A 26237-nucleotide genomic window follows, 5' to 3' on the forward strand; every position below is an offset into this window, starting at 1 on the left:
AATCTTGTAATAGTTGTAGAGTTTACGATTTCGTTAACTAAAACAACCAGTAAGGGCAAGAAAAGTTACGAACAAAGAAAGTGCAACCTGGGAAGCCTTTCTTGAGCATTCTTTGAAAATAATAATAGATCGAGGTCGGTAGGAATGGGGGAAGGTCATTGACTAGTGTCTGAATAGCTTTTACTTTTAATAATATATAAGCTTTTAAAGTAAGCACGGGGGTTGTGGAAGAAAGACACGGCACTTTGTACGATAGCTATAGTTCTGCATAAATAATTTATTTACGTAAATAGAAGAGTAATGATATTCAATATTTGTTCACATTGTTTAAATATTTAATAATTTATTTTTATTTGAAGGGGATTTAAATATTGTGTATTTGTTGGCAACATTGCTATTTGATTTTCAGTTCAATGTTATTGAAAATGAGAAACCATACCTAGCTTTTCATTTATGTTATTTTATTTGAATAATAAATATTTTTTTGCGTATTTGTATTTCATCTATATTTATTTTTGAGTTTCAAAACAGAAATAAAGTACTGTGCGAAACGAAACGTAAATGTCAACGTCAAACGTCTAATGACGTGACGTGTAGGTAAAATCCACAGCCAGGTATCTTTTTGAAAACGTTTGCGAAACACATCGACATACGCTACTAATAGTGAATTATATTATCAATAAATCAATTCGATAAGGATATTATCGCCCGTACTCCACGTCATAAGTTTACATTCACAGGTAAAATTAATTTTCCATACATTCCCGCAACATTGAATGAAAAGTTTAAAAAAAGAATACATAATTTTATTACTTGCCTTTGCCTGCCGCGGTAAGTTATTTAAAAGTTGTTTGATAGGTTTTTTTTCGTATGACACGGTGCCTTGACTTTTAGTTTCAATGTGTTCAATTATTGTTTTCAGAATAAAATGTTGCAGTTTTTGTTCTTTGCTGCCTTGCTGCAGTGTAGTATATCTCAGCAATACCAGCAGAAGGTAGCCCCTGGTGTGCCGCCACAGAATTACCAGGTAAGTCAAATTTCTTTTAAAACAATCCATTGTTTAGGCAGAATGTTACATATCATGCTTCTGAAATGAAAAAGTGAAAGTGACAGATGTGTTTGTTGAAGTGCTTAACAAAAGTTTCTTCTGTCAAAAAGTTATTAAAAAGTTAGGTAAATATGACAAATATGTGTGAGTAGAATGCTAATAAGGTAAAAAAAGTGATAAATATAAGGCTATGTAAATGAAAACTTTTTTAGTTTGATTATCATTTCACAAAAGAGATAAAATAAGAAAACCTATTCATTTATAGTGTCATGAGTGCTTACTTGGTTACATAAATTACTTAAAAAAATAACTCGACCACATTTCATTTCTTAAAATTAGGTATTTCATTCACAACCTAGATAAAATATCAATGATTATTTTAGTATCATTACACTATCCTTATATTTATTAAATGGAAAAACCAGTTGATTATCAAGCAAAACAATTTTACATATTTTTTTAAAACAGTAACAATATTTAAAAAATAAATCAAAAGCAAGATATATATTTTACTGTATATGTGTATGTCACTGAGCTCCTAAACAGCTAGACCGATGTCAATATATTTTTTTCAAGTTTATTTGTAACACCTTAGATTGTTTAAATTCATAAATCAGCTAGTATTTTAATAACTTTTTTGACTTGAAAATACCTATTGTACTTTTAAGCTAGATTGATGGTAGAGTAAGTTAAATGTAGTAATGAAAACTTAGAAAACTGTTCTAAAACATAATGTTGTATGAAAAGACACAAGAAATTCTTTTGTCCACCTGTGGGAAGTGAAAGAAAGTTCCATAAATTGCAGAAATATATTGTTACTACTCAAAGACAATTAATGTTTAAATTACTAATAAGTTTTTAATTAACTATTTACTTAACTTTCTTAAATTCTTAACTACAATTAGTTGCAATACCAATTAACAAATAACCAATTATGTCATTAGTATTGTTGTTTACTATAAAACTTTGTATGTTCGAAATACTCTTTCTCGAGATTACTGAATCAAATTTGTTTCAACTGCCCTTGATTATCTTCTTAGACAAACTGTTCCCTGATGCATATAGGTTTAAAGGTTATAATATGACAGTCAGTTACTTACATTATAGTGTCTTTTCCTGTTAGGCATGTAAATACATATTTGTCATAATAGTAAGTTGTGTCTTAACAGTGTAATAACAGACAAAAATACGTATTTATTTAATAACGGTTTACTCACGCGTATGTATCGGCGTAGCCCGACTAGTTTCGGACCCAACCGGAGTCCTTAATCATGAGCCGACGCGGCGTGCGAGTCGAAACCGACACTTTAGACGAGAGATTGAGGTCACCGTGCCAAACCCACTGAGCGCGATGTGTTGATTTGATCCCCGCGTAGGACAAGCATTTGCGAGATCCACGAATGCTGAGACTTACCTTTTTTGTGCATGTGACTTGTATGTTTGTCAAACCTCCCGATACAAGGATAGGAGATCTTCTTATAAAAAAAATGCCTTGTGCGTGTCCACGATACAAAGATTTTAAAATACTTTTAGTGCAAGTTTTTTTGATAATTAAAAGAGAAAAAATCATTAGTAAAATTAGGTTTAATTGTACATAACACTAATCTACATAGAATAACAATTTGTCAAATGTAATACATAGGTTATATTACATTCGTTCTGCTGATAATGTATATGTTTCCTATGGTTTTACAAACATAGGTATTAGTTACTAAGCAATCGAATTTGCCCGCGAGAATTATATACTGCAGGCTTAAAATTAAACAAGATAAAATTTTAAATACTACCGATTGTAAAGACTTTCGTCCTCGACAACTTTTAACAAAAATAAAATAATTGATTTAAAAAATATAAATACCCACGTTTTGAATGTCAAATTTTATATCGTTTTGTCAGTTTTTATAGTTGTAATTTGCATTGTCATCGGGTTTGAAGCTACCCTGAAAATTACAGCCTTCTAGCTTATCGGTAAGTGCCTCAAAATTGAGTTGAAAAAATCCAACCGGAACGACAAACAAACATTCAAGTCACATACACAAAGACACCCAGACTCAGGACAAGCACTCGTCGATCACACAAATGCTTGTCCTACGCGGGGATTGAGTCAACTCGAATCGGGAACTACATCCTGCTTTTTGAAACCGGTTGAAAACAGTGTCACTTATTTCTTTCTTACACGTAAAGACAATCAAAGGACATCTTATTTTTGTTAGAAAACTTTAAATACAGGTTTTTGTTATGAATAAATTATCTATTGATATCATGACGTCACATTATGTAACGTATGCTAATTGTGTCTTCATTTTAAAACTGATTTGCATGAACACAGATATTTTGCACGCGAAGCATTCTTTGAAGAATGTCATGTGTATGTGTGTGTTTTTCTTAATTGTCACGTCTCGTTACTCTATCACTACTTAAATGATACTATTGAACACGTTTTTGTGGCACCTAGATGGAAAAGGGTATCCTATCACTGAGGTTCCCCTGGGCCCCGATTTCGCTATCTACATTTACCGATGAATGAATGGAAATTGGATTAAATTTGACACTTCGTATTATCTACATATATCTATCTATACTTCTATACTAATATATAAAGCTGAAGAGTTTGTTTGTTTGTTTGAACGCGCTAATCTCAGGAACTACTGGTTAAAATTGAACAATTCTTTGTATTGAATAGACCATTCATCGAGGAAGGTTTTAGGCTATATACCATCATGCTGCGACTTATAGGAGCGAAGATACAATGGAAAAGTGGAAAAAACAGGGATAATTATTCATCTTCGAGGGCTTCCGTTCAAAAATTCCTAACATATATCTTCTGACCACGCGGACGAAGTCGCGGGCAACTGCTACTTGTATATATTATTCGAGATGGATGCTAAGAGTGTTTCTTGTGAGATGACGTCAGATAGAAAGGTATGGAAGAAGAAGACATGTTGCGCCGACTCCAAATAATAATTGGAATAAGGGCAGGGGAATGATAATGACTATTCGTATTATTGTAAGCATTTTGCCATCACATCTTCATCATCCATCAGCCATCATCGGCCTAGCCTTTTCCCAACTATGTTGGGGTCGGTTTCCAGTCTAACCGGATTTAGCTAAGTACCACTGTTTTACAAGGGGATTTTGCCAACATAATAATTGGACATTCAGTACGAGGCGGAACACAACGAATTTCAATTTTTAATTTCCATTCATTCATCGGCCATTGTAAATAGCAGAATCGAGGCCCAGACACACAGACAACAGGACAAGTGAAACTAAATAAAAGCTTGTTAATATATCACACTAGCTGTTGCCCGCGACTTCGTCCCCGTGGATAGAAGATATAAGTTATGATTTATAACTGCCCTGTTTTTTCCAAATTTACCATTGTACCTTCGCTCCTATTAGTCGCAGCGTGATGGTTTGTAGCCTAAAGCCTTCCTCGATGAATAGTCTATTCAACACAAAAAGAATTTTTCGATTTGGACCAGTAGTTCCTGAGATTAGCGCGTTCAAACAAACAAATAAACTCTTCAGCTTTATATATTAGTATAGATTGATTGTAGTTGTCCTATTAATTTTTAAACAGGTTATAAATTGCCAGTTATTACCTTACACTTAATTATAACAAGTATTGCATTTTTATGAACCATTAATGTTTATTAAATAGTTAAAAGTGAATACTCAATTATTATTAAGAGCCATTTCACAAAATGATTGCGCTCAAGTTTAGGCAAAAGAGTGCGTCATTGTCTTTGTGTGCGTAGCGAGTCACACGAATGCAATATAAACAGTGTAACATGAGAGTCAAGACCGACGAAACAATCTTGAGCCGTTATTGTAATATGTTTTGGTAAAAATTATAGATTATGAAAAATTTAATATTTTATTTAGCGTAATGCGTTTGCACATTACGCTAAATAAAATAAACAAAGAAACACTGATAGGTATTATATAAAATACTTATAGCAAATGATACTTATAAAAAAATGGTAAAATAGAACACGGGGTGGATGTACAATGGGGCCGGTGTTTCCTTGTCGTCTACGTCGAATCAAATACAAAAGTGCTACCCTCTTCCATGCGGTTTAGACGGTTTATCATTCTAAAATGCTAAAAAATAACTATTAATTTCCGATATCTACATATAAATCAATGTTAAATATAAAATAAAGAAAATCAAATAAAATATAAAAATAAATATATTTAACCAGACAACTGATATACCTACTTACTTATTACAAACAATTAATAAAAAAATATATAATTATTTTACAAAAAAAACACATCTTAACAATATGTGAAAACAAACAAAATCTAAATTACGAAAAAAAAAAAATGCAAAGCGGATCAAAATTATGTGGTCGTAGTATAATATTCACTTTATTTCGTGAGCGCTCGGAAATCGGGACGACGGAAAAAATTGCACAGGTCCTTCCGCGACGGGCGCTCGCGCCGTTCTGATCGGTGCACACTTACGTTTAGTAATTTATTGTGATTTAGACTGATGTTAAAATTGATATTTTGACAAAATTTATGCAAATATTGTCAAAATAACTATAGGGTTCGATTGTGTAAAGAACATAGATTATTTTGGAATAATTTTATTTTCACAATTATTTCGTATTTCAACCAAAAAACACGTATAAAAAACAAAATAAAAGTGAAAAATTGGTCGAAGAATTTATTTTTTTACTCATTAATGGTAATAAAATTCAGGAATCTATTTCATTAAACGACTACAAAAATACATGTCTGACCCTGTATGTATTTTTTTAAGTTTCATTTATGAGTATTATTGATAGATTCAGGACTCCGAAGTTGACTCTGCGGCAATTTTTCAGTAAAATGGTTGTGGGAGATGCGTCATTACAAATAAAACAAAGCGATTTTAGTAAATGTGTTTCATTAAACGTCAATATAAAAGATTAACCTACATTTTATATTCGTTCAATAAATTCTAGATATTACCTAAGGTGGTAATAGAGAAGCTCAAAGTCTTAACAATTCGGGAAAAAATGTGAAATGGCTCTTAAGGTTATAAATGAGTTTTGTTTAATTGTTTTTTTATTTATTAGAAAGTAAAAAGTTTAATGTCTACTGCCAAGTGTATTTATACTTTATTGCAGATAAATAGGTTTAAAAAAAAAGGTTTGACATAAAATAAGATCTATAACTTACATTATGTGTATATATATCCGTAGTATGATATATGTTTTTGTATATGTTTATTATAATGTGTTTCATTTCTGTTTCAGAATTATCAACAGCCCCCGCCCCCGCCCCCACCGCAACAGGTAAGAATTAACGCCATTTTTAAAATATTTACCACCATTACCATCCTAAAAGTAGCCTATGGGCTGATAAAAAAAAAAACAAATTTGGTTCAGTGGTTTTTATTCTTAACTAGCTATTGCCCGTAACTCCGTCCGCGTATACTTCAGTTCACATCGCGCAGTGGTTTCCAATACCGTGAGAATGCAAATGGATAAATATAGCCTTGAACCGATACACCCCCAAAACAATAAATTACCCCAATTTGTCCATTCATTCTTGAATTATGATATTACCATAATTAAGTTTTTCAATATTTAACTAGATGTCTTTGTATTTAATTACGCTCTCTCTATATTGATCACAACGCTAGTTCATTGCGTGCTACTCTTATTAAAAACTCATTATTCATTTACTTTAACACCTAACATGTTACTTACAGCAACAACAACAATTCCAAGCGCCCCAGCATCAACAACAGCAGCAGTACCAACAGCCGCCCCAGCAACAGCAGTACCAGCCGCCGCCGCCCCAACAGCAGCAGTTTCAGCAACAGCAACCCCCTCAACAGCAGTTCCAACAGCCCCCACCCCAGCAACAGCATGGACACGCCCATCATGGCGGTGAGTGGTGCTATTAAATCCCAATTTATTACACTACAGACACTTGTCATGCATATATTTTATTCATCATCCTAGCCTTTTCCCAACTATGTTAGGGTCGGCTTCCATTCTAACCGAATGCAGCTAAGTACCAGTGTTTGACAAGGAGCGACTGCCTATCTGATCTCCTCAACCCAGTCACCTGGGCAACACGATACCCCTTGTTTAGACTGGTTGTCAGACTTTCTAGCTTCTGACTATCTGGAATGACCGTCAAGGATATGATAATAGCCACAGTTTAACTTGCTATCCGAAACTCGGAAACACCCATGCACGGACCAACCGTATCAAGCGTGGCTTAACCTGTGATCGATCCATTTGTCAGTCTGGACGTCTGTCCGACTGTCTTTCCGTCCATCATCAACCGTTATATACAGAAAAAAACCCGTTAATAATTGGTACAATTTACATGTTAGTCCATCCTCTTACTTTACACATAATTTGTTATAAAGAGTAATTTAAAAAAACCCTTTTCTTACAGATCCCCAACTCTTGAACCCCGCCAACATTGCTCAGGAGAGAGAGTAAGTTTTCAAACTAATTTATAACTTAAACAGTAGGTAACAAGGTTTAATATCCAGCTTTTGATTCCCAGGGGCGCATCGATTTTTCCAATATTATTATAGATTTAGAAATATCATAGCTTCCGCGTTTTGAAAGAAGGATTTGAAATGCACGAGGGCTAAAAAGTGATAATCTATCTAGTTCCTTAATTAGATAATTAAATAGTATTCAACACTCCTATTTTCCTTTTTCTGATCAACGAAAAACAAATTGACAAAGATAAACTGCTTTAAAGTTTAGGAGAGAGAGCTTGTGACGTACCGATATCGTAAAATTTATACCATACTAGCTGTTGCCCCGCTTCGTCCGCGTGGTTGGAAGAAATTGCGACTATAACTTGAGATTTAAACTATCCTATCTCTCAAGTTGGATCGAACTGCACATGGTGAGCGAATTTTATTATAATCGGTTAAGTGGATTAGGAGAACATTGAGGACAAACATTGTGACACGACCACAAGAGGGACACTGAAAAAAAAATCTTCATCCCTATTCCGCTATCAATGAATGCATGAATGAACCGATGATTGAACGTAAATTAGATTAATTTTGACACTATTCTCATCCACAATACTTCAAAAACAAAACATAATTCTCATTCCCGCCTTCCAGCCATATTCAAGAACACATGGAAGTACCCATAGACACGTCGAAGATGTCGGAACAGGAGCTACAGTTCCATTACTTCAAGATGCACGACGCAGACAACAACAACAAGTTGGACGGCTGCGAGCTTATCAAGTCACTTATACATTGGCACGGTAAGTCGTACTTGTATGTATATGCGTAGGGACTTGTATACTTAGGCTTGGCGTTGGCATGAGAAAATATGTAAAAAAGTAATCAATCAATAATGAATAAATGCGGACAACATCACATACATTGTTCTGAACCCAAAGTAAGTTGCTGAAGCACTTGTGTTATGGAATTCAGATACAACGAAGGTACCACAAACACCCAGATCCGAGACAATGTAGAAATGTGAATTTTTACGTTGGCCCGACCGGGGATCGAACCCGGGACCTCCGAGATAGCGACACCTTGAAAGCGGTGCGTACGCCACTCGACCACGGAGGTCGTCATAAAAGGCAAATATTATTCAGGGTTTTCTAAAAAAAATATAATATTGTATAATTGTTACTAGTCAGCTAGGAGATTTCGGCTCCAGCGTTCTCAAAAAAGACATTTGAAAGTGATAAAATATCTTATTTGCAGAATAAATGATTTCATTTCATTTACACAACGCCATCTAGTTACAAACTAAGCAAAGCTTTTATTGTGAGTGCTAGACAGCTGATAAATATAGTTATATATTTCTAAATACATACATAATATTGATAAATTACACCCAGACAGAACAAATATTCAACACACAAACATTTGTCCTGGGTGGGAATCGAACCCACGACCTCCGAATTAGGACAGGCATAGTATTTTATAATTACTTATTAACTTTTTATTCTCAAAATATTCAACGTTTTGATCTTAACTTAAAAAAAAACCTCATTAGTTAATTTTACATAATTTCTCATGCTAACTTTATTTGTGAATAGCTAGTCTCATTTACAGTAATATTCGATACGATATAATTAAATATGTTTCCGTACAAGCATAAAAGGATTGACAAGCAGATTATTATTAGTGAATCCAAAACGGGGTTAATTAGTTTGTCAAAGGGGGGTATTAGTATAAATAAAATGCTTTTTAGTTATTTTAAATTGGGATTTTTGAAGACGAAGGAGTATAGAATTCAATTTTTAGCTTTTTTCTAGAGAATATGTTTTTTTGTAGTTTTTTTTTGGATTTGGTTTTTAGGTATTTTTTGTGTATTTTTGTACGGCATGGTTTGGGTTAATGTTTGGGTTATTGTCGTTTAAAATGGAAACATAAATATTTAGTATTATAGCATGCTAATATTAATATTTTTGTTTTTTTGATTATTGCCATTTTTATAAAAGAAGGGTTTTAAATGAAAGAATAAATTGAAAAAAATAATTGTCTTGACTGACTGTAGCAATCTTAATTATTAGTCAATTCGTTACTTAGACAAAACCCTGAAAAGCTTTGAGCATTACCAAAAAATCTTTCTCCAAGAGTACAATAAGAAAAAAAAAACATTTTTTTATAAAAATGGCAACACTCAAACATACACAGGTTGAAAACTCATTTGTGTGTTTGTCTCCTTTTTATGTCCTTCGTGACGCCGCTTGGACCGCGCCTCACGTACCTCGCATTCACGAAACGAAACACACCACATTCGGTAAAACATTGGGTATACATATCTATATTTATGAACCAATATTATTTTTTTATCATATGTACTTTATTTCTTACAATTTCTTATATTTATATGCTATTACGGTAAAAACAAACGTTTTCTAACCTCTCCCTGAATATTTTTAAAACGCTTGGAATTTTATAAAAATCTAACCTAAAAAATACGGTACAAATATAATGAAACGTATTTGTCGAACCAAAATACTATGAAAACTCTAAACTAAACTATAAACCAACAATAAATTTGATATCAAAACCATTTATTTTCGCAACAATATACTCTAACCTAAAAAAAAATCAACAAAATTTTGACATCTAAAAAAAATTCGCGCCCATCAACTGTCAAATCGACATTGACGTTTGAACTTTTTTTTAATCAGAACAAGGTCATAAGCAACAACCACCACAGCAAGGCTCTCCGCCCGTTGGAGAGAAAATCTTTGGTGATGATGAATTAGTTAATTTAATAGATCCAATATTAAATATGGATGATCACAATAGAGACGGATATATTGACTATCCGGAATTCGTGAGAGCACAGCAAAAGAGCCAGCAGAAGCAAGGGCAATAGTAGAAACTGTATTTTCAAAAGGGTATTTGATAAAAAATGACTGTTTATTCAATCAGACAGATTAAAAAAAAATATTAAATGCGTACTTTGCCTTTTAGCTAGTATCTTTATTATGTTGATTGATTAGTTTACAAGTGTTAAATAATAATGATACAGTATTACAATCAACCCATTTTGGCATACAATAATTTAAACCTATTTTAAAATTTGAATTTATGTTGTCAACAAACAAAATGAGGGGATACAGTGATTTAAAATCTCGTGTGACGTCACTTACCAGTACGCTTTTACTAGCAAGTGATGTTACTAGCCCCCAGTACCATAAATTTCACATTAAATGATTTTTATCTTTATCACTTTTTAATGATGTGATAAAATGACAGTATTTAATATATTTTGATAATCTGTCTAACGGTCTAAACAGATTTAGTCAAATACTCTATTTATCTTTGCTCGGTGCTATGTGTGTGTAAACCTCGTAAATACACAGTGACGTTGTGTACTAACACAGCTGTCATTTGCGTGTCACTGTCACACTAATTAAAGCTTACATAATAAACAGTCGCTGTCAATCGCACGCACACATAGCGGGCATAGAGTTGTATCTGCAATTGTTTTATATACAGTGGTTTATTTACACGTATTTTCTTATTGGGATGAAATAGAGTGTTGATACCTTAGTAATATCATAATGGTTGTGGAACAGTGATAGCGCAATACTCATATAGCGCCATCTCTCTTATACACCAACTGTAATATTACTTTAAGACCTAAAGATATTCTGTTCTTAAAATAATTAATAGATTTAAAAAAATCAAAAAATCCACGTTTTTAAATGACACTCCATTAACATTTTATCAAAATCGGTCCAGCCGTTTTATAGTTGTAAATTGCATTGTCATCGGGTTTGAAGCTACCCTGAAAATTTCAGCCTGCTAGCTTATTGCGAAGTGCCTCAAATTGAGTTGCAAAAATCCAACCGGAACGACAAACAAACAAGAAAAGTGAGTGTATAAAAACGTGGGGAAAATACGTGTGAATAAACTGTTACAATATGAAATAATTATTGTGTGACACATGTTGTTAAACAAAAGTTCTAGGATGTGTTGGTTGAGGCTAGATAGACTGTTATTAATAAAGTTTTCAATGCAATATAATATTTAAAGATTATTTTTCTATTAATAATATTATTAAATGATGTAACGGTTTACTCACGCGTATTTATCGGGGTAGCCCGACTAGTTTCGGACCCAACCGGGGTCCTTAATCATGAGCAGACGCGGCGAGATCGCTAGTCGAACTCATGATTAAGGACTCCGGTTGGGTCCGAAACTAGTCGGGCTACCCCGATAAATACGCGTGAGTAAACCGTTACATCATTTAATAATGAATCAGTCTCACGATAGTTATTTTAAAAAATAAATAATATTTTTGTAGAAAAAGAAACTTAATAAATGTTAAACTGACATGTTAAAACGACTCCCGCAGTAAGATATTTCATCCTTGTGTCGCGGTTTCACAAACATTCAAGTCACATGCACAAGACACTCAGACTCAGGATAAGCATTCGCGGATCACACAAATGCTTGCCGAAAGCCGGATATACAAATAAGTGCCACTTAAAAAGTATCAATGTTACAATATCCGGCCTTAAATCTAAATCTAGTCTTAACCAAACACACAAACATTCCGAAACAAAATGTACTGAAAGAGATTTTTTATACAAAAATATTTTATAAAAGAAATAAATGAATATTTTTTGTAAGAGCGAAGTTAAAGATACTTTAAACAATAGTGATGTATGTTACGGCCGAATATTTAATATCCCATTTTGATGAAAGCCGAATTCGGTCTTTTCAGTTTCGGCTTTTAATTTTGTAATGCCAGTGTTTACCCGAGTCTACCAACTCAGTAATAATTATTGCGGTGTGGATAAGAGACGCTACGAATATTGCGCACTCGCTCTCACAATCATAATATGACTTTAAGCGGTAGACATCTTAATATTGGTTATATTTGCCAAAATACTATTTAGAAGTATCCTGTGAATTATAGAAATATTATTTTTTGAAAATCCAGTAGTTATACCAGGCCGAATACTAAATTTAAGACGGATACTTGGATATCCTAATCGACTTTTTTATGTAAATTTTGGTTGTTTGCAAATTTTCTGAATATTTGTATATTGGTATTTTTCCTTTAGTTGATAAACGGTAGTATTTTATACCCGATTGCTTTATATAGAGTTTTGATTTTGAAAACTTAAATTTAGTTTTTTTTTTAGTTTTCTTCTTATTTTAACAAGAATGGATAAAATGATCTGATTGTTTTTCGTTTTATACTCAATATAAGAACTCGTAATTTTGATCTTAAATATATTTTCTTATGTTTTAAATATTTTATTTTCTACTTCTTTTACTTGCCTACTTAAATAAAATTTTGGCGGAACCTTAACGATCAATATAATTACACATAATTCTAGATTTTAAACTACTCGTCCATCAAAACAGTTTTTGAAAACTAACATTCCTACAAGCTTTCAAAAGTTAAAAATCTCACAGAAATAAACTGATATTTTTTTAAATGTCACGTGACAGATTTTGACATAAAAGTTTCAAGAATAAAATTCCATGTTTAATTACATTTTTTTAACTGAATCAGTACATAGCAAACTGTTATAAATAGATACATTTAATTTGATTTATTAATTAAAAGTGAAAATGTTTCAATTTTTAAAAAGATTTTTAATCTAGTGCATCATAAGAACTATTTTCTTGAATATTTCTTTTTTTATGTATATGTATATTTTGATTTTTATCTGCTCAATAATATACATAGTCTTCCATTTAAATGATGTTTTCCTTTAAATCTGATATAGTGATGGTGTTCATATATTCTAGAATAAGCTGGATCCACATTTTTTATAAGTCATTTAATGGGACTTTTCTGAGAGTATTTTTTTTCTATGAATTTATTTTTTAAACTGATGAATAGTGAAAATTGACTACGTTGACTGATAGAGGAAGTTGCACAAGTATTGCTATTTTAAATCAACTCCTGTACAGTACCGGCGTAAGGGCCACTGACACCCCGGGCGAAAATATTGTGGCGCCCACTTGAGGGAAGCAATATCAAGTGTTAGTTTTTTGCTGATCCCAAGTAAAATTATATTAAGAATTTCATCTTTCCTTTAGCGTTACGTTTGGCGGTGGAAGTATTCCACCTCTAGCGTAGAGCACAGTTCTGAGGGTTTGCGCCAGGAGAGGCAAGAGACTCCAACTTCAGACCTTGGCACCCCCCAGAATTTGTCGCCCTGGGCCATCGCCCCATCACGCCCCCCCCCTTAACGCCGGCACTGCTTCTGTACTTAAGGAATTTAATCCTTGTGTCGTATGTTTCATAAATATTCAAGTCACATGCACAAGACACCCAAACTCAGGACAAGCATTCGTGGATCACACAAATGCTTGTCCTACGCGGGGATAAAATCAACACGTCGCGCTCAGGTTTGGCGTGGTGACCTCAATTTGTGCAGTCAATTTAAATAACATTTTATATTTTTACAGTACTTGTGCAATTTCGCTGTTATTTTTTATTACCTACCTACTTCTACTGTCAATTGCCTGTAATGTATGATCTTGACTGTAAATAGTGCTAGTTACTGTTTTTTATTTTCCGTTTTTTATTTTTTGGTTGTGTGACTTGTACGACGCATTTAATAAATGTTTTCAATTTATTTTGAATTTTGCTTGTAGTTTAGATATTTAGTTTAATTTTTGACAGGTATTTGACTAAAGAACTGGTTCGTCTGTCAGGTTTACGAAAAGTATAGTAATCGCCAACGATGGTGATGCGTTTTGATATTTGTTCTAATTATGTCACTTTTAACTAAAAACTGTACTGGTATTTACATACCATACCATACGTCTCGTATTAATATAAATAAAAACCTTTTTATCTTTGTAAATTTAAAAAAAATTACGTCTGTCAAATGTTTTTTGAATCTACCTGACAGACCAATTCAAGTTTTTAGTCTAATACCTTATTTGTACCATTACGTGATAACTCTATACTTGTAGTAGACTTCAAGTACTGACAAAAAAATTAAAGGATAGATTTCAAGCGAGTACCATCAAATGGAGTGATGATTGACTAAACAACTTTGTAAAGGATTCCCAAAAAGAGGCAGTTAGCTCGGACTGGATGCGGAGGGCGGAGAACCAGTGTCAGCTTAGCCACTTAGCTTAAAGGTTAGAGGGGGGGCGGGGGCGGCGGCATAGGCTCTAGAGAGATGGACCGCATGTCAACTGCAATCCAACCGCAAATTGCAGTTTGAAAGCAGTTGACACGACTGCAATAGAACTGCAAACCAAACGTGCAGACCGATTGCAGTTCAATTGCAGACGGCATGCTATCACACTGCATATTGCGGTTGGATTGCAGGTGATATGCGGTCCGTTTGTCTTGAGCCATAGTGGGAGGCATGAAGGAATCTCATGTTTGATTCCATTCCTGGAATCTCCTGGCCAGTCGTACACTAGAGACTGTTTGGTTGAGCCAAAAAAATCCTCTAAAAAATCTTATTCATTCCATTTGACTGGACTTGACAAAATGTAACTCGTTTAAAACCTATCAAATTTATAACAAAAGAAGTTGATCGACACTTATTCCCATTGCCTTTAAATCTGGGACCAAAAAATCATATTAAAGTTAGTTTGAAAACGAGACGATCTAAACGCTTACCGAGCCGGCTGGTTCCATGTGGCCCAGGATAGAGAATCGTGGAAGGATTTAGGGGAGGCCTTTGCCCAGAATTGGGACAGTGGGCTAGATAAGAAAGTAGTCTGTGTCCGGAGTACAGACGCTTAAGACAGAAAGATTTGTTGTCACAAATGACAAAACTGTCTTGTCTTGCCTCACAAAAAAAAACTGCCTCATGTGGAATCGACGCTTGCCATTTTTTTGGTAAAGCGGGGGTATCCTTATGGACACCCCTCGTTGTGAGTACTAAACAACTGATACCTAAACATACTTAAATATCTCTAAATTCTGAAATAGATAAATAACACCCAGACACAGAACAAATGATCGTGCTCATCACACAAACATTTGTCCTGGGTTTGAATCGAACCCACGATCTCCGGTTTAGCAGTCAGACCCATCAACAACTAAACCAAAATGACAGCCTTAGTTTTAAGTCAACAGCTTACATTTTCAGCCGCTGAAAATACAGACGTTATGTCAATAAAGGATCGGGATTTAGAAGTAATGACAGATCGGACTTTAGAAGACATGGATGTCAACGATGATGGCTATATTTCATGGTTGGAGTATAAAAAACGTTACGACCAACGCCAGAAGAACGATGATTGAAATATTAAATGTATTTTTTTGGTTATGCGGTTTTTTTGTAGTTTAGTAATGTTTTTTTTTGAACATTTGAAATGTAAGTTTAGAAATAATGTAAAAAAAATAAGTTTTTTTTTAAGTTTGTCTCGAAAGGACAAAAAAATTGACTCGTAAACCGTTCTTTAAAAATAGTATATTGGTATTCGGATGATTATATTAGATTAGAATATTCTTTATTGTACACCATGGAATTACAGCAGTGATTCTTAATACATACAATGTTAGGGTACAATGGCGGTAAATTAAATTAAAGTAAATTATATAAGCGGTATCTTAATATATTTTTGCTCTTTTAAGTGGATTTGAGTCGAATAAATTAAATTCAACACAACCTAGTTGAAGTCTAACGAAAAACATGCAAGGTTTGTGTTCGATACAAACCTTTTTAAACCCCTGTTTTTCAAATAAATAATGTCTGTGTGACAAAATTTCAGTTTCAAAATGAAACACCAAAAACTACACACAGGCGAAAACACGTAGCCATTATGCATGAACGATATTGAAAAAAAATTGGACATCGTCCCTATTCATTGATACACATATTATATTATATATTTTATATAAATGGTAATTGTGGGTAAGTGTGCATGTGTCCGTCTTTGGTATATTTTGTGTTAAAAAATATGTAAGCGCATAAAACTATTTACTAGAACGCGCCAAATTTAGTTTTAAGTTTATGTTCTGTGTCGTATTAGTTTAAATCGCGTACCGTGCCTTTTGAGTGGGTAGAAGATAATATGTTCTTACTTTTGAATAGAAATGACCGACTGAGTTATTTAATAGCATAGGTAAAAGAAAGTTAATTTATGTGTGACTAAAGAAAATCTATATTACTTCTTAAAGAGACCTTGTCATGATGGGATACGTCAAAGATTGCTATGTAAGAACGTAAAGTCACTTGTCAGTAAAAAGTGACACCAATAAGTGACGTCACACAAGATTTCAACTTGCTGAAATTATCTTCATTTTTTTAGTGTAAAATAAAGTTTATTCGATAATACTTGAAAATTAAGCTGTCTTGCTATTTAGATTTTGTTGTTGAAATACCCATAGTGAACATTTTTTTCTGAATTCATTAATTTTTAGTCTTTAGTGATCTGTAATTGTGATACTATGAGCTAAATCAATATTATAGCAACAATTCCTGAAACAGTCATTTCTATTCAGCCAGTAAAATTATTATAAAAATACAAAAAAATAAACTTTATAATACATAAAATATTCGTCCACTAAGTTCAAGACGCCATTTTGAATTCATGTGTATTCTGTTATCTGTCAAACCATGATTATAAAATGAAAGGCAGTTGAATGTTGTCAAAAAGTGTTGTCATCACAAAACCCATAAGATTCTGGGCTGTATGGGGTAAGTATAGATTTACTATATTCATGTTTTTATTAAAAGTTAAAGCCACAAGTCGTGAGTCGGTTATAAGTTATCAAAAAATCAAAATCAAATTGTTTTATGTCTGAGAAAGTTTGCGGTCTTGATTATCCAAACGTTTTAGATTGAAATGTAATTAAAAGTACCTGTAAATTACTTTCTAAGACTTTTTTTTTCATTAGAAGACTTACTTCTATCATTTAAATACATTTACTTACAACGGCAATTTTTCTTAATTATAAGACTGATCTACCCCCGGTTGTCCCTGTAAGCACGCGATAGTATACCGGTATTAAATAATTAATTGTGCAATGTACCTTATTATTGATCGCCCAGGACCTACAAGGGCTGACGCTTTTTAAAGCGGAACGCATACCAAAATGACTTGTCTTTGCGTCGTTCTGAATAGGGTATTAGACTAAATGAAATAATATGAATCTGTATATTCCCCGTCAGACAGACTTCCAGTAAATATCAAATGCGCATTAGTTATTTTATTACTATTTTTAAAAAGTAAGGAAGATAAAAGCACTAGTGGATTGGCAGTGGAGGCTAAAACATCACTTGCTAGTAAGAAAACCGTACTGGTATGTGACGTCACACAAGATTTTAAATCACCGTAACCCCTTAATTTTTTATCTACGAAATAAAATGAAAATTACGTATTCAATATTTTTTGGAAATCTGTCTGACTAAACGGAGTTTATTTTCTCAAATACCCTATTACAGCTGAAAGTCTCACAATTATATTTACTATAATAAGACTGTATCTTAATATTTTCAGGACAAGTCGACAAAGACCACGAGGTTTACAGTGATGAACAATTGGAACAACTATTGGAACACGTCTTAGATCACACAGATATTAACAAGGATGGCTTTGTTGATTATTTGGAGTATAGGATTAGTAATTATAAAGCTAAAAAAACAGCTGAGAAAGTGAAGGAAGCAGGTCAGAAGTAGGATGAGCTTAGCGTAGTGGTAAGCGGCCTGGACTGCTAAGTTTAAGGTTGTGGGCTCGATTCCCACCCTAGGTTTTTGTGGACTATGTTTTCTGCGTTTGGATGGTATGGTTTTTTTTATAATATTTATTTTTATGTTGTTATACGACGGAATCTTCGGTGAAAAGGTTTTTTTTTTATTTCACAACGTTGAAAAATATTTAGTTTTAAAGTCAGAACTCTTTCTTTATAAGATTTTTGCGGTCATAATATTGATAGATCAAAATAGTCTGTGTAGCTTCTATATTGTGTATAATTTAAGAAGAAAAACAATCTTATAGAAACAGGTAATCAATATAGACCTTAAAACAGTGAAAGCCAGGCGCCGTAAGTCGCTAGAATTCTTTTACAGCCTCGTTAAAGGGAAAACCCTTTAAATGGATTTGCACTATTTAGTTATGTAGAGAAGATTCAAATTATTATTTATGACGTAAAGACGCTGCTATTTCGCTGGAATTACCTTAAATATCAAGCTTTAGCAATTTGAGTAAAGATCGTGCGCCTGGCAAGAAAGTGTTAGCAATGCACATGGAATTGAAAGGTGCAAAAAAATACATCAGGCGTTATAATTTACTGTAACATTCCAGTTTTCTATTTTCTTTTTTTACTTAAGTCTTTAAGGTATATATATAACTTTTTATGTATTTGTATATTATGACACTTATAAATTATCAAATAAATAATTATGTATTACAACAATTGTTTTATTGAATGTTCTAGCGCTTTTCTCTATCGCTTTAATATTCTTTCTGCAAGTAATTCTTTTAAATCTTCCTTGTCGCGTTTGTGTTGCAACTTAGGTAATACCGATTACTTATGCATACTCGCGTATGTTCAATAGAAATGTGTCAATTAAGACCTATAAGTGTTAAATAACAAATATTAATTTGTTCACGAACATATCCCTCCTCTCCTTACCTTGATGCGTCACTTTCTTCCTTGAACTTAAAAGTACCAAATAAAAATGCGCGGCAAAAACATCGTTTGTTTTTCATAACCTCAAATTGTGTTTCGTTTTTCTGCATGAGTAACAGGCAGTTCGAATATTGGATACTAACTGCTATTTTAACAATAAGTATTTTTATACTTCTAATTCTTTTCTTTTTTAAGGCTTTTATAAACTTTTGGGTGATGGCTGGTAGATGGCGCTATTCACAGTCATTTCAGCTTTTTCTTCTAAGATTTGAAATTATTTGTGCTTTGTAATTTTTCTAACATTACATTTATTTCCGCATTTATTCATAGCATGGGGCGTGGAGCATGTGCAAATGATTTTCTCATTACATAATGTTAATCTGTCAATGCTTTATAACTTTATAAGATAAAACTATCACTAGAAATCATTTTGTCCGTTTGACTGTACATTATTTTATAAATTTTCAACAGACTTCGAAAATGCAACATCCTTATTTTTGAAGTTCTCAATTCGTCAATTATGTTGGCTACCTCAGAAATTCTGACTGGATTAACTGATCGATTTTTTTTCATTTAATGTGAAAAAGCTGTTTTTTTTAATTGAAGTCGGATGCATGTTTTTGTTGTTAAAACTTTATTTTATTTTTATTTACAGTATTGCAAATTTATACATCACTTATCAATTGTTAAAATGTCTACAATAAAATTGCCCATTAATAAAAAAAAAAATTTTTTTTTCAGCTGGCCAAGACGTTGGAAAAACATACACAGACGAAGATTTACAGAACATGGTTGACGGAGGGTTGTCACAAGCTGACAAGAATAACGATGGCTATATAGATTATGCGGAATTTAGAGCCCTAAGGGACTTGGACGTTGCTGTTTAAAATATAGAAAGATGAAAAAAGAGCTCGGTTTTATTAAAAACAACTTTAGTTTTAACTCAATTATTATTTAAGAAAGTTTAAACTTCAGATAATTGACATTAATAAATTAAAAAAATTGCTTTCATCCCATACATTTTTTTATAAGCCAATTGATTATTGAATATTTTTAATATTGCATTTATCGCTTTTTTAGAATTGTTTATGGTTTTCTTAGAATAAAGTAGTCATTTCTTTTTTAAGATAAACGTCTGACACCGTTTTTGTCAATGCTTTGAAGTGTAAGTTTTTAAAATATGACTATAATTAAGCTCTATTTGAACAATTCGTTAAATAAAAGTAACTTTTATACTCCTTTACGTGTATTTTGACGACTAATAAAATTTCGTTGATGATGAAATTTGACAGTTACTAAAATTAGGTGACGTTATGACATTTTTATAGACAACAGAATATTTATAATCTTACTCAAATAACTGCGATTCTAAAAATAAGTTGGTAGAATTAGTTGTTTATTAATTCTTCGACTAGTGCTATTGACAAACAACAAAATACTATGCTTTTTATTATAGTGCTTCATTTTATTTATTTTTCAGCTATTTTCTACTATTACTGTGTGAGAGGCACACACTTTTTAAATCTTCCACTTATTTAAAACAATATTTTAAAGTTTCTATTTCTCGTTTTTTTTCTAAAAAGTGTTTTAATTTCGTTTCAAACTCGCTTAGAATAAATACAATACTAGCAAAATTTTATTTTTATTTTTAAAATTAATTTATCGTATTTTTTTCTGAATTTAGCGAATCTGTTATAACTTATAGTACAAAATTAGATGATAATAAACGCTATTCATATTTCGAACTATGTTTTATTTCTTATGTCAGTCCAGTCCCATTTTGACTTTGAAGATTGGACGGGATGAGTGGGATTGATGTTGGTTCCCGATTAAATAAAGATGCAAGAAATGCATAAAATATTGAAGGATATATTGTCTTGCTGGCTTGACGATGTTTTTTTTCCTGATGCGTAATCTATATCTATACTAATATATAAAGCTGAAGAGTTTGTTTGAACGCGCTAATCTCAGGAACTACAGGTCCAAATTGAAAAATTATTTTTGTATTGAATAGACCATTCATCGAGAAAGGCTTTAAGCTATAAACCATCACGCTGCGACTAATAAGAGCGAAGATACAATGGAAAATATACAATATGGAAAATACAGTGAAAAAAACAGGGCAGGTATATATCATAACTCATATCACACACGGGGACGAAGTCACGGGCAACAGCTAGTCTGTAAATAATTCCTTCCGCTTTGGATTGAGCGGAAGGGAGTATCAGAGTTTTACTCACTACCCACCCATGTTCCTTCCTTTGCCTGTCAAGTACCGGGTTGCGGTAACCCTTTCGGACAAACCCGCTGGCCCGGCAGGCATCAACCCTATGCATGGTGATGATATACATATATCATTGATTCTAAAGCTGAGCGGTAGAAACAGAGACCCTGTAAGCATATGTTTAAAAGCCTGCTGTCCTTTGGTTGTCCCGCTTAACTCAACCATGGCAACCTAAGCGGTGAATTGAGTTGATCGCGGCAACCATATGACAAAACATATTTTATGTCAGGCAAAATATCCAAGACTTGGTATTGTGTGTTGTTTTTTGTCTTTATGTCTGTTTGTGTGTCTTCTTATTAGTAAAACGGGGTGAATAGAGTTTCAAGGGGTAAATAGAAGTTATTATTTTTTGGGGGTTTAATGAATGTTTTCTTACACAAAAATGCTTAAACACAATTATTTAATGAAATGCTTGAGAACTTTCGTATAATCTTTATATTTGGTCTTGTTAAACGTCCAAATTTGAGTAAAACTCTGGTTCTATCCACCCCAAAACAGCTTCTATTCACCCCGTTTTACCGTTATATCACCAGCTTTAGAAGAGTACGCTGGAGTCGTAATGAGATTGACGATGTTGCAAAGCTTGTTCATGTTGGTCAGCGGATGGGTGAGCATTTATACCTTAGTATTTAATTATACACCGTGATTTTTTAGTCGTCTTACAAAAGCAGCCCAGTTCATGTATCCAATGACAATGACACGTTCATGATAAAAAAATAGGTATTTATGAAATTTGAATAAATTTAAAATGCAATTTTTATTCAATACTATGATGCAATTCGTAGTTTTTTAGAAACACAGCTCTGTTGCGAGCGCGGTCCGAGCCTTGTAACAATGGTGAGGGGCGCGGGCGGCGGCGTTTTTATCATATTTAAGAGTATCTTCAGACTTTTCTTGTTTAATTTTTCTTCGTGCTTATTGTCTCAGTTGATGTTAAAAAAATAATAATCGCGCCTAGGGGTATTTTACGTCGGATACATGACCCGGGCTGCTTTTGTAAGACGACTAAAAATCACCGTGTATACGTTAGCAGTATATTGCATATATTATAGCACTGAGCGTGATGTTTAATAAAATGAAATTGCTTATTCTGCGAGTAGGAGATATCATTACTTTTACACGTAATTCCTTAAGCTAGCTAGAGACGGGAGGTCCTGACTGACTTGCCTGTCACAAGTACGATCCTCGCGTAGGATAAGCGCATTTAAGATTCACGAATGTGATGTTCCCATCTGAGCGAGTCAACCAAATGACGCTTGATAATCACTTTAATAGAGAGACCACTCAATCCATGTATCACTGCAGTGCAAAGACCACTCTTTCCTCCTTCCGTTTGTCTCGGTCTATGGCTAACAGCGTGATGGAGCTGGGCAGGCCACTTGGCCAGACGAAGTGACGGCAGATGGACTAAGGCGGTGACAGAATGGTGGCCAAGACAAGGCAAAAGAAGCGTCGGTCGTCCGGGAGCAAGATGGGTCGATGACAAAGTAAAGGTCTCGGGTCCAGTGCCGGCGTTAGGGGGGGGGGGAGGTCGTGATGGGGCGATGGCCCAGGACGACAAATTCTGGGGGGCGCCAAGGTCTGAAGTTAGAGTCTCTTGCCTCTCCTGGCGCAAACCCTCAGAACTGTGCTCTACGCTAGAGGTGGAATACTTCCACCGCCAAACGTAACGCTAAAGGAAAGATGAAATTCTTAATATAATTTTACTTGGGATCAGCAAAAAACTAACACTTGATTTTGCTTCCCTCAAGTGGGCGCCACAATATTTTCGCCCGGGGTGTCAATGGCCCTTACCCCGCCACTGCTCGGGTCGAGTCTGGATGAGGCTGGCACAGGACTGTAGAAATTGGCACGAGAAAGGGGAGGGCTGTGCCCAGCAATGGGAGGATAAAGGCTGTGGATGTGGATGATGGCTAACAGAGAAAAGTTTCGTGCTAAAGGATAGAGTTTCGTCCTTCCATCTTCCATTTTGAGCCGGCCACGATGACTTCGTTAGTTCAAAACAACGAAGTGGTTCATGCTTTTTAAAAAACGGCTCCCTCATTAAGGAATTTAATCTTTGTATCGCGGGGAGTTTCACAAACATTCAAGTCACATGCACAAAGACACCCAGACTCGGGACAAGCATTCGCGGATCACACAAACTATTGTCTTACGACGTCGCGCTCTGTGGGTGGTTGTGGTGGTTTCTTTAGCATTCAGCATCTAACTGATGTGATCAAGACAGTTCCATTTGTTCTGTTTTAAGAAGAATGCTTCATTTGACCCATATCGGCTCTTCGGGTTTTGGAGCACAGTATTTAGATTCTAATGTGATCAATTTTAATCCTTACATATTATGTACTAGCTGTTGCCGCGACTTCTTCCCCGTGGTAGAAGGTATAAGTTAGGAATTTTTGAACGGAAACAGTCGATGATGAATATTTTTCACCGTTTTTGCCACATTTTCCATTGTATCTTCACTCCTTTTAGTCGCAGCGTGATGGTATACAGCCTATAACCTTCGTAGATGAATGTTCTTCAACACAAAAAGAATTTTTCGATTGGACCAGTAGTTCCTGAGATTAGCGCGTTCAAACAAACTCTTCAGATTTATATATTAGTATAGATTTGCACCATATCGTCTCTTTAGGATTTAGAACATACATATTATGTATTATTTTAACTATCTTTAATTGTATTTTTGTTTAACTCTAGGTGCTGACCAGGATCAAGGCATTTTATACCAGGACAAAGATCTGGAGGAAATGGTTGAAGGAGCGTTAAAACAAACTGACGCTAATAATGATGGCTTTATAGAATACGCTGAATTCAGAGCTGCTACGGGTTAAATAATAAAGAAAGAATTATATTGCTCTTGTTAATTTTTGTTTCATTTTTTTTTTCTTTACTAGATGTATTTTTTTTTCAATATTTCCATATTTTAAGACCGTTTTAACCTTCCCTGGAGTGCTACGAATATTTCAATACTGAAATAAGCCAAATCGGTTCAGCCGTTCTCGAGTTTTAGCGAGATTAATGAACAGCAATTCATTTTTATATACATACTAGCTTTTCGCCCGCGGCTTCGCCCGCGTCGAGGTCGGTTATATCGCGTTTCCAAGAGAACTCTTCAAAAGTCCGGGATAAAAACTATCCTATTTTCTTTCTCAAGGCCGACTCTATCTCTGTATCAAATTTCATTAAAATCAGTTCAGTGGTTTAGACGTGAATGCGTAACAGTCAAGAGTTTCTTTCGCATTTATATTACTACTAATATTTAGGGATTATGTATGCATACTATGAATAATAATGTTTAAAATAAAAACTGTGAGATACACACACTCGAAACAAGTATTTGTGGATTGGATACATATCACAGGTGGGAATCTAACCCGCGATGTGAATGATGAAACCTTTGTAATACACGTAGCTATCGCAAATATAGCATCTATAGTACGACCACTTGACTTCAGTCAACTAGACAGACAAATACGTAGCAACTTGCTCAGTCAACTAGAGAGATACAGAAATACTTAGCAACTTGCAGATTCGTAGCAAGTCTTGATTGAAAGTTGATTTGACGACCGTAGCAAAGTGGACAAGGTCGACTTGAGATTCGTAGCAAAAGTGCTCTTAGAAAGTGGATTTGACATTCGTAGCATATTGGGAGCTTCGTAGCAAGTTGATTTGACCTTCGTAGAAGTAAAACTTTACATTCGTGGGAAGGTTGATTTTACAACCATAGCATTAATAGAAAATTGGTGATTCAACACAAATTGACTTGATAAGGTAGGTTTGACGTCCACTTGACTCAAACTGATAGCAATTTAAATTGTAAAACTGAAGAAGTCAGATTTGTAGAATAGATTTTACACAATTAAGGGCCGATTTTTCAACCGTCAGATAACTTTTATTCGACGAATATGTTTGACGTTTTGACAGCTTGAAAATATGTCGAACGGCCATATTTATTCATCAGAGAAAAGTTATCTGGCGATTGAAAAATCGGGCCTTAGAAAAATAAAACAAAATTATCTGCATCATCTAAACTATTTATTTTACATTTGGCATTTACTACTTAACTATAAACATACATTAAATACACATAATATAAAAATACTTGTGAATTTTTAACACATTTTTCAAAATCGTATCCAAAGAATAGACAGTTAAAATACTTGACTATACAAGAAAGTCTAGCTCCAAACTCGGGCCCCAATTCTGCTTTTTAGAATGGCCGTTGAATGAATGGCAATAGGGATGATGACAATTTTTTTTGATACGTATTTTGGATACCTATGTTTTAATTTGTCCCGCAAACATAAATTGACCAAATTACAGTCATGAATGAAACTTACGCGTGACGTCACGATTGAGTATAAATTTTACTCTATCGTTACGTCACAAGCCCCCTCTCCTAAACTTTAAAGCAGTTAATCTTTGTCAATTCTAGTTTTTCTGAAAAAGGAACAAATACGTGTCTCATACTTCTCAATTATCTAACTGAGGGACTAATGAGATTGTTTCTTTTTATACCCAGTCATCATCCCGATTGTATTCAATTTGTTTCCAATTATTGTGTTTGCAAAATGCTTAGGAGAACACGAATACTGTCAAATTTTACCATTTATTTCTCGGCCAATGTAAATAGCGGAATTGGGGTTCTGTGGACAAGTTACGAATCCCTCAAATGTATTGAACTGACAAGTCAAAATCACGTCACTTGTCGAAAAGGAATGTCATTCACATACATTTGGAGTTTTGTATTACGATGTAATATCGTCTACACCCTAAATTTTACAGTCATTAATAATAGATATATATAGATAGATACAAAACATTTCTAAAAGCCATATTTTAATGTTAAGACATAAAT

At 33.9% G+C, this 26237-nt stretch overlaps 1 protein-coding gene across 6 annotated transcripts; it reads left to right on the forward strand.

Moving 5' to 3' along the window:
* The first annotated feature begins 600 nt into the window (after nucleotides 1-600).
* Nucleotides 601-24249, forward strand: LOC113509022 (multiple coagulation factor deficiency protein 2 homolog). Of its 6 annotated transcripts, none has more exons than XM_026892265.1 (7): nucleotides 601-740; nucleotides 923-1027; nucleotides 6301-6339; nucleotides 6762-6939; nucleotides 7460-7502; nucleotides 8154-8302; nucleotides 10199-10607. In XM_026892265.1, the coding sequence occupies exons 2-7, from the start codon at nucleotides 929-931 to the stop codon at nucleotides 10387-10389; spliced, it is 699 nt and encodes a 232-aa protein (XP_026748066.1). In that variant the 5' UTR covers nucleotides 601-740; nucleotides 923-928; the 3' UTR covers nucleotides 10390-10607. The 6 variants fall into 6 exon arrangements, with proteins under 6 accessions (XP_026748066.1, XP_026748064.1, XP_026748067.1 ...); XM_026892263.1 differs by having other exon boundaries at nucleotides 602-740; nucleotides 6759-6939; nucleotides 10199-10606; XM_026892266.1 differs by lacking the exon at nucleotides 10199-10607 and adding an exon at nucleotides 17964-18732 and having other exon boundaries at nucleotides 603-740; nucleotides 6759-6939.
* Nucleotides 24250-26237: the final 1988 nt, after the last annotated feature.

The sequence above is a fragment of the Trichoplusia ni genome, chromosome 3, assembly GCF_003590095.1.
Source record: "Trichoplusia ni isolate ovarian cell line Hi5 chromosome 3, tn1, whole genome shotgun sequence".
Taxonomy (NCBI): Eukaryota; Metazoa; Arthropoda; class Insecta; order Lepidoptera; family Noctuidae; genus Trichoplusia; species Trichoplusia ni.